General features: G+C 42.7%; 1 protein-coding gene across 5 annotated transcripts in view; it reads left to right on the top strand.

The window, feature by feature from the left end:
• The first annotated feature begins 581 nt into the window (after nt 1–581).
• The window catches only part of arhgef11 (Rho guanine nucleotide exchange factor (GEF) 11), a 40,745-nt gene continuing 28,022 nt past the window's right edge, over nt 582–13,304 (top strand). For 4 of the 5 annotated variants that reach the window (XR_008386347.1, XM_053629637.1, XM_053629636.1 and 1 more), the window contains exons 1-9: nt 584–2,145; nt 9,050–9,135; nt 10,167–10,271; nt 10,384–10,433; nt 10,514–10,571; nt 10,660–10,859; nt 12,341–12,412; nt 12,532–12,639; nt 12,779–12,827. Coding sequence is in view for 4 of the 5 variants with exons in the window: in XM_053629637.1 (XP_053485612.1) it covers nt 2,111–2,145; nt 9,050–9,135; nt 10,167–10,271; nt 10,384–10,433; nt 10,514–10,571; nt 10,660–10,859; nt 12,341–12,412; nt 12,532–12,639; nt 12,779–12,827 (763 nt within the window). In the remaining variant the exon portion in view is untranslated. Of the gene's footprint in view, nt 2,146–9,049; nt 9,136–10,166; nt 10,272–10,383; nt 10,434–10,513; nt 10,572–10,659; nt 10,860–12,340; nt 12,413–12,531; nt 12,640–12,778; nt 12,828–13,304 lie in introns of all 5 variants that reach the window. The other variant, XM_053629638.1, reaches the window with a different exon arrangement.

The raw sequence follows: 13,304 nt of genomic DNA, 5'->3' as shown, positions 1-13,304 counted from the left end.
CACCTCCCAAAAACACGCCAGTAGGTGGATCTCCTGTGCTAAAATGTGCTCCTAAGTGTGATTGAGTGTGTAAATGTGTGTGCGCGTGGTGTCTTGTAATGGACGGGCTTGCCATTCAGGATGAGTTCCTGCCTCACGTTTAGGACAGGTTCAGGATACACAGCAACCCTGATCAGGATAAAGCTGAGGATGAATGAATGACTTGTTGAATGAGTGTTTTGTAATTATTGATGAATGAATTATTGTATCCTAATTCAATTTGCGTAACGTAATATTTAGTCCTATTTCTGAATTTTCCAAGGTCTTCTTGGCGAAAGCATCTGCTTCATCGTTCCCTTCCACCCCTACATGAGATGCTACCCATACTAAGAAGATTTTTGTACCTGGCTTTTGTAACCTGAGTGTTGTTTGTAGGATTTCAAATAATATATCTTGTCTTGATGTTGATTTAACAAACATTATGCTTAGTAACACGGAATAGGAGTCTGAGCACTGTAGATCTCCATGTCCCAGCCCTGCTCCAGGCTTGAGGAAACACCAGCACTGTTTTCCTTGCAGTTCTTCTCTCCCACTGCAAGATGGCGACTGTGAGTCTGTTTTTCCTCTCCAGTGTCCAAACAGAAACCTCAAGGCGATGGTGCTGCTATAATTTCTGTAGCAGGCAGGAGAATTAAACCCTGTGTCCCCAATGAAGCACAGTTTGGAGATGCTGAGTGGATCCTGCTGGAGTCCTGAAACACAACAGGCGGATGTGTATAGCACAATGGAAAGTGATCCTGCGGAATGGACCAGCTTCAGACTGATCTCATGAAGCTTCATGACTGCCTCGTTTTTAGGAATTTTACCAGCGATCGCATCACTTGATAAAAACACTCGAGGGACTGTGTTTTTATTGTTGTTTTTCCTATTCTTTTTTTTTTTTTGGCTTGCATATTGCAAGTTTGCTTACGGGTTAACGCAAAGCTGTCCTCTCAACCACTGATTGATTGATCTCAGGCTACATAGCTTGAGCAGATATCCCCGGGCCTGCGAGGGATCGATCCGAGACGTAGCCGAGAGAGGAACGCTGCGTTCCGGCGTCGCTTTAACGCAACATCGGGGATTCGGTCCGGCCTACAACTCTGGACGCAGATTCCCAGGATATCTATCTTATGGATTCTGTTTTATCTTATTAACTGTTTAATTCTCGAAGACGGTTTAAAAAATTTTAACACATTCGCAACAAATAGACAATTTTAGGCATCCTTATTTACTTTAAATTATTAACAACCCTGTTTGGAGCTAGCTAGATAACACTACTTGTAGATTGCTGGCTTGTTTTGCAGCAATAATAATAATAGTAATATTTTAGCGACGTTAATTTGTTTCTAAGAGCAAAAAGAATTTGCGAGAGTTTCTTTAATGAGTGCACTTTAGAAATTAATGTGTTAAAATTGGTCATTTTCCCCCACTCAGTCACTCAGTCACCTTGCTTTGTTTACAACATTGTCACTAGTTAGCCAAGGCTTCAGGGTACAGCAGAGTTCAGTGACATTTAACGAGGATTATTATCATTATTATTTTTATTATCATGTTCTGAAACACAATCTTTCTCTACTCATTTCATTTAAGGATGCACTAATGTTCAACTCTAAGAGCAACCGTAGGCTGTGACACACTAAAGTGTTGTTTCTAAATTAAAGATAACTCTAAATTAAGGTTCACACTTCATGCTGCTGGCATTTATGACCTTGTGGGCATATCATCAACTTGACTAAAAGTCAGAGGAGAAAGGAAATGTTAAATCTGCCCAGTAGTTCATTTCATATCCCAAATCTAAAGCTTTAAAGTGAGTGGACAGAGGTACAATCTCCAACTCTTCAGGGTTTTGGACCATCCCAGATCACTCAGCATTATAAATGAGACGATGCATACCAGGACCATCGCCGTGGCCTGAAAGATATAAATAAATAAACCATAACGTACGGGAAGAAAAGTGACATCTTCGCCCTGTGAATGAATCAAGAGCGAGGAAGAAGCTGAGACGGACAGTTTGGCTACGGAGATGACCAGACGCTGACCACAGGTTCACTACACAGACGAGTGGTCGAGCTTCGGGAGCTGCGCAGACATGAGTGTTCGACCTCCAACGTCGACTCTGGACAGGTATGATCCGGTGTGATCTGTCGCACCATGTGCGTCCTGGATGAAATGAAACGCTACGGAAAAGAAAGTTGTAGAGTGAGCGGTACAGCAGGTTTGAAAATGCTTAGTCTTAAAGTGCCGTTTTTGTGTATTTTTTTCCTCCTGCACCTTGATATGTAAGTAACAGAACACTCTGAGGCATGCTTTCCCAGGAAAATAATCAGTGATGCAGCTCGATATGAAGCGGCGTTATTAAATCCACCCTGAAGTTGATTACTACCTCTTGTACCGCAACAATTGTTAACTTATTCATTAAAAAAAAAAAAACAACACATCATGGGTATAGTTACATTTAATCTTGTGGAACATCTGAGTTAGTTCCTGTTATCACGTACATCGTACAGTTTTATTTTTGGTGATTGTTGCGGCCAACGATGCTTGATTTTGTGCTGTTTTTTTTTTCTCACGTTGTGATGCATATGCCGAGTTTTTTTGTCACTTGAATTGGCGAAACTGCAATTGTACAAAATTGTTTTTCACACTGATGTTTGTTGGTAAATGAGACCTTTTTTCTGGGCTTGTGTTCGACGCACGTGAATCGAAGACTGCTTTGGCTGAATGCGCATCGTGGTGATGTCACGTGACGCGTCTCGGCCCAGATCTACAGTCGGAAATCCTACGGTAAATCTTGACAGATTGCAAGCTCCCGTGAATATTGCGGATTCCGCTCGAATTTGGCGTTCATTTCTACGATCACGAGATCCTGGAGGGACTGATTATAGCTGCTATAAACAGTCCCTTGCTTTCTCTAGAAGCTAAGAAGACTGAAAAACAATGCAGCTTTAAATCTGACTGTTATCAAGCGCTGACCCTGGAGACTCCTTCCATCAGTGTTAAAAAAAACGTAAAAAGCTCTGACACTGGAGACTCCTTCCATCAGTGTTAAAAAACGTAAAAAGCTCTGACACTGGAGACTCCTTCCATCAGTGTTAAAAAAAACGTAAAATGCGTCGACACTGGAGACTCCTTCCATCAGTGTTAAAAAAAAACGTAAAATGCGTTGACACTGGAGACTCCTTCCATCAGTGTTAAAAAACGTAAAAAGCTCTGACACTGGAGACTCCTTCCATCAGTGTTAAAAAAAACGTAAAATGCGTTGACACTGGAGACACCTTCCATCAGTGTTAAAAAACGTAAAAAGCTCTGACACTGGAGACACCTTCCATCAGTGTTAAAAAACGTAAAAAGCACTGACACTGGAGACTCCTTCCATCAGTGTTAAAAAAAAACCTAAAATGCGTTGACACTGGAGACTCCTTCCATCAGTGTTAAAAAACGTAAAAAGCTCTGACACTGGAGACACCTTCCATCAGTGTTAAAAAACGTAAAAAGCACTGACACTGGAGACTCCTTCCATCAGTGTTAAAAAAACGTAAAAAGTTCTGACACTGGAGACTCCTTCCATCAGTGTTAAAAAACGTAAAAAGTTCTGACACTGGAGACTCCTTCCATCAGTGTTAAAAAACGTAAAAAGCGCTGACACTGGAGACTCCTTCCATCAGTGTTAAAAAAACGTAAAAAGTGCTGACACTGGAGACTCCAGAGAGATATTACCGGTCATTTCCTCACCAGTTGTTCTTTTTTCTTTCTTTCTTTCTCTCTTTAAGTTAATAAGGAAGTTAATTATAAACTTGATAGCGCTGAGAGTTTTCCGTCAAAGTTAAATAAACAGCTCATTTCAGAAAACGCGACGACGTTGTTTTTGTTTTTATTTTAACGGCTGGAGAGAGGAAATCGATAGAACGGTGAAGGAGCGATTGCTTATGTTATACCCGTAATATTATATTATACCTAAGTGGAAAAGTAACATACTTGTTTTGTGGACGTTGCAGAACGTTCGGTGCAACTATAAATGGATAAAAAGTATGTCGTAGTGGTTGTTAGTAAACAAAACGTTGTAATCGTTGTCCTGTAAGAGGAATTTAACACTGTTACAGGAAAATAATCCTCGTCGCGGAGGTGACGGGAGCTCTGCTGTTGAGTATATTTCCTATAGCGGCGTGCCGTGTTGTGTTTTATTTGTACTCCAGTATCGGGAAAGCTGATACGACGTTATACGAGTACTTGTAGTTAAAAGTATAGCTTACTAGCGTTACACACCCACGGACTTTAATCGGAAATAGAGTGTATCCTTGCAGCGGGTCAGTACTCAGAACTGCCGTCTGGCGTACGGTTAAAAAAAACTCGCTGGTTTTTCCACTTCCTCGATGTTGCGTCTCTGCCGCTGCTCGCTCGCTCGTCTGCTGGTTTTCCCCCTCGGTGTTTAATACAATAGTGTGTTTGTGTGAGGCAGACGGCACTGTGGCACACGCAGGGACTGTCACGGTATCGTCTATCCATCAGATGTCCCCCTTCCTTTCATCACACGTAGCCGAGGACGACAGTCTCTCCGTCTGTGTATGTCTTTATCTCTGTTTTTCTGTCTGCCTGTTCTTCTTTTGTCTTTTATCTCGTCCATCTCGTACGCCCGCTCTACCTGTGCATCCTGTATGAGACGGACTGCCCCGTCCTGGTAGTGGTAGCTCACAACCGTGAGGTCAAAGGTCATTAAGACGTCTGTCTTAAGGCGCTGGTGTACAGAAGCCGCAGTTTGCGAGCTGATTGATGTCGTAAACAGGAATTTGAATGAAGGCTTAATGATGTAGTGCACTCGTTCACTGGGGGGGGGGGGGTAAATAAAAGGTTTTGTTCCCTCTAGGGCTGGGCGTTATACTGAGGTAATTAGATATAGGTGATGAATAATGCATAATCGGCACCTTGACACACACGGTCAGGTCACGAATTTCTACTATTTTGGAATATTTAAGGTATTAATGCTATGATCTAACACGTATAGAAGTCACCCTGGAGGCCTTTTTTAAAATTCCCAAATCAGTCGAGTTCCTCTTTGCTTCTACAATGCGCTAAAAGTCATTTATTTGTCATTTTAAGTGGAACACCCATCCCCCCCCGCCCCGATACTTTGTACATATGTAAAAAAAAATAAATAAATGAACAACTTTGTACGTATGTAACATACTGTACATTCAGTCTAATGTGACCAAACATCTGATTAATATTCCCATAAGCAATACTTACATAGTATCAGTGTGGATCAAAACAGGAAGTGGCACGTTGCTACAGGAAAATAATCAGCGGCGCGATAGTGAGTGTGTGTGTGTGTGTGTGTGTGTGTGTGTGTGTGTGTGTGTGAGACATCATGGACTTGAAGTGTTTTATTCCTCTTATACCACAGCAGGTTGCCAACAATTACAGTTTTTACTTATTAAACGATGGCATGTTGTACATTTTATCCACTTATTGTTCGGTTTGTTCAAGGTGGCTTGCCCACAAATCAAGTTATCGCTTATGTTATAGCAGCTATAAACATCGTTCGTCGTTCCCTCGCCGGCCTCGTCTCTCCGTTTCTTCTCTCTCTCTCTTGTCACGTGGCTAAGAAACCAAAGAGTCTCAAGCTTTCTGTTCTGAAAAACATTGTCTTTTAACACAAGTTATTATGTTGCAAAGGGCTGACACTGGAGACTCCTTCCTCACAGAAAATCGCCTATTACTCGTTTGTTGGTTTGTGGGTGAGTTGTCGCATGACGTCATCACGACGCACGTTCAGCCAAAGCCCTCTTCGGTTCACGTGCGTCGAACGCGAGTACGTCTAAAATGTCTCATTTACCAACAAACATCACTGCGAAAAACACACACGCACAAAAAAAACTCAGCAAATTTTTTAAAAAGCCGCTGCGAGATCGAGCATTTTTGCAGCAACAATCGCAGAAAGACTCTGGGGAAATCCTGTACGGACTGAATAACCGTATTTTATAGTCGAGTTTTTACGATAGAAACGATAACGTATTAGAACAAGCGTATAAATATAAACCTTGCAGCCGGAGCTGCAGTCAGAGCTGCTGTTCTAGAAAATGAACACAGTTTTGACCGATCAGACGCGAGCATTCGACTTCGATTAATGTGCAGCAGACTACACCTCGTCTGTTTTTCTTTAAAGTGTTTAATTGCTTCAATAATAAACACTGTTGTCATTTACCTTACTGATGACATGCTATGGATGCAACGTGTATATAGATACGTAATAGAGTTCGCACGGTAGCGCTCTTTCTTTTCCGATATTGAAACTTCTCCTCCAAGTGCAGCACTGGTGTACTGAATAAATGTACTGATATTGGCCCAATACTGATCTCGTATAGTTACTGTTTCCTTATATTTCAGATTTCGCCCAGCCTTGTTTTCCTGCCTTTCTGTGTGTTTCTCTGTTATAGCCTCACTGTTCTTTCTCTCTGTCGTTCATGCCTTCACTTAGTCCGTTTGCTGCTTGGTGAGTTGTCGGATATTCTGCCTCTGCTTATTGATCGAAGGTGCAGGGAGTCGGATTGTAACGTTTAAGCAGAGCGAACGAATAACGTTCGATCTACATGGATTTAAAGTGCACCTATTACGGTTGTTCAAATATTACCTTTCATGTAGTGTGTTCTAGACGTAGCGGTTTGTGAATGTAAAAACATCTGCAAAGTTTCAAAAGACCAAAGTGCAGGACAAACGGAGTTATCGACTCCCGAAAGAAGGAACCGGTTCTGAACAGCTGAAACGAGTTAGGTTTGTAACAAAAAGCTCCGCCTCTCGTCTCCATCGGTGGAGCCGAAACTCGTTACGGTAGTGGGCGTTTCCTTTTTGAAACGCACTGACGGCGGTAGACCAATCACAACAGACTGGCACATCTGACCGATCAGAGCAGAGTATGCTCTCTGAAAGATCTGAATGAATCTTTTAGAACGGATCATTTTAAGGAGTCGTTTGTGACACTGGGGGGAAAAAGGTAATGCTGCAGCTTAAATTATGAGCACGTTAAAGTTTTTTTTTGACGTCGGATGCATGTAAATCTATTGTTTGAGAGCTTTAAAACCAAATTGGGCACGTTTCAAAACCATAGTAAGTGCGCTTTATTGACTCGACACAGTGAAAGTGTTTGTTTAAGGAAATTACGTTGTGTTTCTGTCAGTTTAGGAGACAAACCATTACACCGTCAGATGTGGGACTTTCCTAAAATACCGTCTTAAGATAACAGGAACTGTTGGGGATTTTACAGCTTCTACTTCTGGGTTTAAGGGCGTGTATTTTACTGAATAAAATCTAAAATCGTACAGGATCTACATGCAGCACAGAGACATTGCTTATAGATAAAACAACAGATACCTGTTTATATCTTTTGGATATTTACTCATCCACGTAACACTCACAATGTGGGATGAACTCCAAAAAAAACTCAGAGGTCAGCAAGTGACGTCAAATCAACGTGTCTGCTCACAGCGTCAACAGTAATCAAAGTAGAATGAGTTACAGTATACCGTATATACAAGTGTGTATATCAGCAGACAAATCAGTAACACTGACTACGTTTACATGGACAGCAGTAATCTAATTATGGACCTTACTCTGAGTAAGATAATAATGTGATTAAGGTGTTTACATGAGTCGCTTTTAGAATACTCCTGTCATGTTCCCGTTTTACATGTTATAGAACATAATTACATTAACGGCACACGTCATTACGTCACCGCGCCACGCCGTCCGACGTCCCTCCAGAATTTCACGTATCGACATACAGTTGGTCTTCATTATGGGACCGTATACAGTTCTGGGTGTTTTTATTTTGAATTTTTACGAACGCTTCCAGTTCGGATAATTATTTCTCGTGCTATACGTGCTAATAGACGACTGCTTGAAGCCGTGGGCTGCGTCCCAAACCGCGTACTTACCTACTGTATAGTAGCCGAGATACATGTATTTCGCCTGCTATACGCCTATAGTAGGCAAGTACGCGGTTTGGGACGCAGCCGTGCTCTCTTGTTTGCCGTCAAACGGTTGAGCGCTGCCGTGTGTGTACGTGTCCTGTCGCACAATGCGGTGAAAACTCTCACACGACGTTCATAATGTGATTAAGGTGTTTACATGTCTGTAACGCACGTCGATAATGCGAATAAAACAGGAGTACTCCACCTGTCCTAATTCCATTTGTGTTTACCTCGAGTATGACTTTAGTCGGATTAAGGTGATTTAAAAATGTTACATGCTAGTTTCTTAATCAGGGTATTGTCTTAATCGGGTTAATATTGGATTATTGTTGTCCATGTAAACGTACTGCCTGACTATAGAGAAGGTATACAGTCAGCTGGCCAGCTTGGCGAGTACGTCACAATAGATTAATATGGAGGCATCCGTGTTGTTTCCCCCACTTTGTAGCATAAACACACAGAGGTCAAAAACGACGTAATTCCACTTCTGAGGTAATTCACACTCAAGGTTTCAGCTAAGAGGCGGCTTAAATTATTAGCAAAACGCCGTTCCGGCGATGAAAACGGAAAGTTGCGCCCGCTAGCAGTCACAAATCCTTAACGATTGTTAACGCTGCGTTTGTCGCCGATTTGTCCCCGATAGCATCGACTCGCGTCAGCGCCGTGTTGAGTTCTCCTAAAACCAGGAAAGTCCTAAAATGATCTGAAATCTAGAAACGACGCCCGTAGGAAAGAGTCCGTGTTTTAGAGACAGGGCTATTAAAATAACCGTTTCTGCTCCCTGCACTTTTTCAAATGCCTGCCTCCAAACCAAGCAAGGAATGTCTCCGTATGTTCCCTTCAAACCTCGCCTCGTCAATAATGCTTTCACTTTATTTATTTATTTATTTATTTATTTAAATCCCTCTTTCATTATGTCTTTGCACCATCGATTTGCTCTCGGCTCTTCCCGCCGCACGTCCTCCGTCCTCTCCCTCTTCCTCCTCTCTCCCTGCAGCTCGTAAGCCGTGACGTTAGCTCTCCAGCGCTGACACTAATACACGTTTCACTTGTTCTCCTCCTTTCAGGTTGAGCAGCTTGACGCTGGGAGACTCGAGGTCTTCTCTCGGCCAGCAGAGAGACTCTTTCGCCGAGTTCCCTGCTGACGGTGCAGGTAACGTCCTCCAAACAAACCACCAGATACCAAACGTGTTTCCAACATAAACACAGCACTACTGAATCTCAGGGTCATTCCACAGAAACGTCCACTTCTCTGTTCCCACTGCTTTGCATGAAGCGTAGACTTAAAATAGACTGTATAGTCACAACTAAGTGACGTATTTGAATGATGGAAAATGTTATTTGAGCCACGAGGTAGTATTAGGTAGTATTTATTTTTTAAACGATCGTATGAAACTCCAAGTACTATAAAAGTTCCCCATGGTCACATCTGAAGGGGCGTATTTTCAGTTTAAAACTAATTTCCTCCCTCATTTTAAATGCAGTAATTTATCCACTACCGGTCATAAGTTTGTGGACACTCGACTGCAACGTTTCTCATGATCCTAATAAAAAGCTTTTGATCTGAAGGGGTGTGATTAAATGTGTGAAGTCGGTGTCGTAGACAAAAAAAAATAATCGTTCTGGCATATTCGTTTCTTTCATTAGAAAACTTAACATTTAATACCGTTTAAAAAGCATCTCGGGGAAATTCCTCAAGAGATCTGGTGAGGAAACGCCAAGAATATATTTCTGGAAACTCTCGGCAAAAAGTGTGTCTACTTTGAAGATGCTAAAATATTAAATTATTTAGGATTTATTTGGGATTTTTTTTTTTTTATCATGACATAATTCCCATAGTTCCACTTGTGTTCCTCCAGAGTTTTGATGACTTTATTATTATTCTAATACACGTTCAGATCAAAAGGTTTTTAAGATCATGAGAAACATGTGAGTCAAGTGTCCACAAACTTTTGACCGGTTCTATATATGTCTAAATATTGCCCAGCCCTAATTCTAATCACTGCATTCAGCTCCTGAGTGGTGTGTGTGTGTGTGTGTGTGTGTGTTGCACTGCCCTGTGGTCAAATTAATATATGCTGCTTCACTGTCTCTCTCTCTCTCTCTCTCTCTCTCTCTCTCTCTCTCTCTCTCTCTCTCTCTCTCTTTTATTTTCCTCCCTCATCCCTCTGTCGTTCTTTCCAGCTGCAGGTCTGGTGCAGAGATGCGTGATCGTACAGAGGGACAGTCTGGGCTTCGGCTTCACCGTGTGTGGAGAAAGAATTAAGCTGGTGCAGAACGTTCGTCCAGGTATCTACGCACTGCACCGAATCTATACAGACGTCTACGTTCAAGATGTTTCCCATTTTATTCCTTCCTTCCTTTTGGCCTAGTAATCATTTTCCTTTCCCCCCTCACACAGGCGGAGCAGCAGTGAAGGCCGGAGTGCAGGAAGGAGACCGGATCATTAAGGTACGTTTAATTGCTGTTTTGCTTTAGAGAACTCGTGCGACTTTACCTCACGTGCCGTCTCGCCTCGTCTCGTCTCGCAGGTCAACGGCTCCTTAGTGTCTTCCATGTCTCATCAAGAAGTCGTGAAGATGATCAAATGTGAGTGGAAAGACATTACACACGCAGCGTTTGAGTTTAATTGCATCATGACCTCATGGTTTTCTTCTCTCTCGCTCCCTCGCTGTAGCTGGAACGTACGTGGCGTTGACACTCCAGGGCCCACCTCCTTCAGTAGCCTCTGTCCCTCTTCAGCCCCTCTCATCTGAACTCCCAGCCAATCACAGGACGCAGCTAGGGGATGAAACCCCGCCTCCTCCACCCTCACCCCTTCCTGCTTCAGCATTCAGCACGCCATCGCAGAGAATCACCGGCCCCAAACCGCTACAGGTGTGTGACGCGCTATCAGGACGTACAATAGCAGTGTTCGCCTTGGCGATGCCTTTCAGCTCACCGCGGTCGTAAAGAGTGGTTAGTTGAGTTGCCGTAACCTTTCCGGAAGGCTTGAACCCGTCTGAAGATTTCTGTCTTTCGCACCGTTCTGTTTAAACTCTGTAGGGCTGAAGTGTAAAGGTTAATATTAGCTTAGCCCTCTGCTCTCCTATAACCACAGACGGAAGTAGGTGCAGCCGAAGGTTAAATGCCTGCTGTGTGTTTTAGCCTTATGACTTAAATACCTTTTAATTAATCATCTGACTCCGAAGAATAATCTCCTAGTTAGTGCTGGAAGTATAATACCTCAGCGTTCTGATTATATTTAGTCTAAAACAACCTTTTAATATCCTATAATAAACAATTATTGTTAGCTCAGAGGTTTATATCGATGTGCAAGCCTAGTGAGGTGCCCGTGTGTAGGTGTGTGTGTGTGTGTGTGGGAAGAAAGAACACACATTGCAACATACATACTGCTAATGCTGTTTCCTAAACCTATATGGTATTTTATGATGTCACCGCATCGTTCATCATGAAATATGGATTCAATTGATACCAAATCATGCTCTGAGGAATATTAGATGACCAGGTTAAGTTCACATGGTCTCTCTGAAACACATTCCTGATCACTTCACCGCCATAATTTATAAATTACCACAACTCTCAGGACTGTGTGTGTGTGTGTGTGTGTGTGTGTCTGTGAGAGAACATCCCAAGAGAGCAGCAGCTTCTGAAATACTCGAACCAGCCTGCCTGAGTCGAATAAACAAATCTAAGATGTACACACACACACACACGAGGTAGACGATGGATCGATACGGACCGAGCCACAAAGCACTCCAAAAATAACAGATGTTCTTAATATCCTATTAGGATGTCCGTATAAATCACTTTAAACCAGTTATCTTTAACCAAGGTAGCTCTTTCGTCTTCGTTGTGATTGGTCGAGCGACCCACAGCCGCTCTGTTTTGCGATATCGTAGACAAACACGGCGCCTCGTTCGTGCCTGAACGATTTGCATCGAAACGCCATGATAGCACGTTGCCGTGTCTAGACGTGTTTTTTTTTCAAAAACAAAGGACCTCACGCAGCCTTGAGTCTTTCGCCGTGCAGCACTCGATACTGAAAGGTTTTGGTTTCTTGTTGCAAAAAATGAACGCCCTTTGCGTTGATAAGCAGATACGGTGTTTTATAAGTTCTTGACATGTTTAATAGCGGCGGACATGGTGCGATTTGAGAATTGGGTGTGGCATTCGACAGAATTTGGGTTTATTGCTTATTTGCAGTAAATATAGTAAGAAAGTTTTCATTGAATCCCAGTGCTGCTGCTGTTCAGATCACACCTCACTGCTAGGACCTAAATGACATTAGAGACTGTTTATAATATCATGACGTTTGAGTGGTATTCTCATCTGTTTATTTTTCTCCTCTCTTTCAGGACCCAGAAGTCCAAAAGCACGCCACACAGATCCTGAGAAAGATGCTGGAACAGGAAGAGGCGGAGCTACAGGTATAACCCGGTTATTGGCTTTCCCACCGTGATCGTGGTGGATGTTCTATTAAAACAATTCAAATCATTTAACTGAGACGAAGCGAAAGCATGACACGCCCACATCATCCACTGTGCAGGACCTGCTGGAGGAGCGGTCCCGTAACCCGTCGTCCTCGCTGGAAGAGCGGATAGAAAGCGCGAAAAGGCGTGCTAATCAAGTCCGCGTCAAAATGCAGAAAGATCTGGTAAGAGCTGCGTCTCCGTGAGGGTGACGGTAGTCTGGTTTGTTTTCTCTCTTCCTTAAAGTGCTGTTTATTTAGTTTGGCATTAAATGAGTGTCTGAGTCTGTTGTTTTTGTTTTGATTCTTTCTTTTATTTTTGCAGGATGGGACACGCTCGGAAACAGCAAGCAACTACGTGACGGCTGGAGAAGGTGTGTGTCGAACCTAGCACGAGTCATTTTCTTCTTGTTTGTGTGTGTGTGTGTAAGGACACACTTTAATTGCACTTCCCAAACACAGTGCATACACAAATCTTCAGCTGCTCCTGTAATCATAAACACTGTCCTGTACACATCCCAGCACTCAAAGCAAAGGTATACTTTATTTCCCCACGTTATTGTATTTTTATTTATTTGTTTATTTGTAAACACACATTAGTTAACAAACAAAAACAAGCAGACGAATTAAAAGTATTCATTCCCCGGACTAATTGGTTGAAAGCGCCCTTCCTGCTCCGTTTCTTCTGCACATGCCATGAATACCTCGCTGTGTTCGCGTACAACCCGGAATGTGAATGAACCCGTCGGTCAGGTCCACCGTAGATTAACTCCGCGTACGTTTTTGTAAACTCGATTCCGAAAAGGCATTCGATATTTTTCACGTACACCGCCGGTCAAAAGTTTGTGGAC

Source organism: Ictalurus furcatus, chromosome 7 (assembly GCF_023375685.1).
Source record: "Ictalurus furcatus strain D&B chromosome 7, Billie_1.0, whole genome shotgun sequence".
In the NCBI taxonomy this organism is placed as follows: domain Eukaryota; kingdom Metazoa; phylum Chordata; class Actinopteri; order Siluriformes; family Ictaluridae; genus Ictalurus; species Ictalurus furcatus.
The sequence above is the reverse complement of the archived record's forward strand: the minus strand, read 5'-3'. Positions and strand labels throughout refer to the sequence as shown.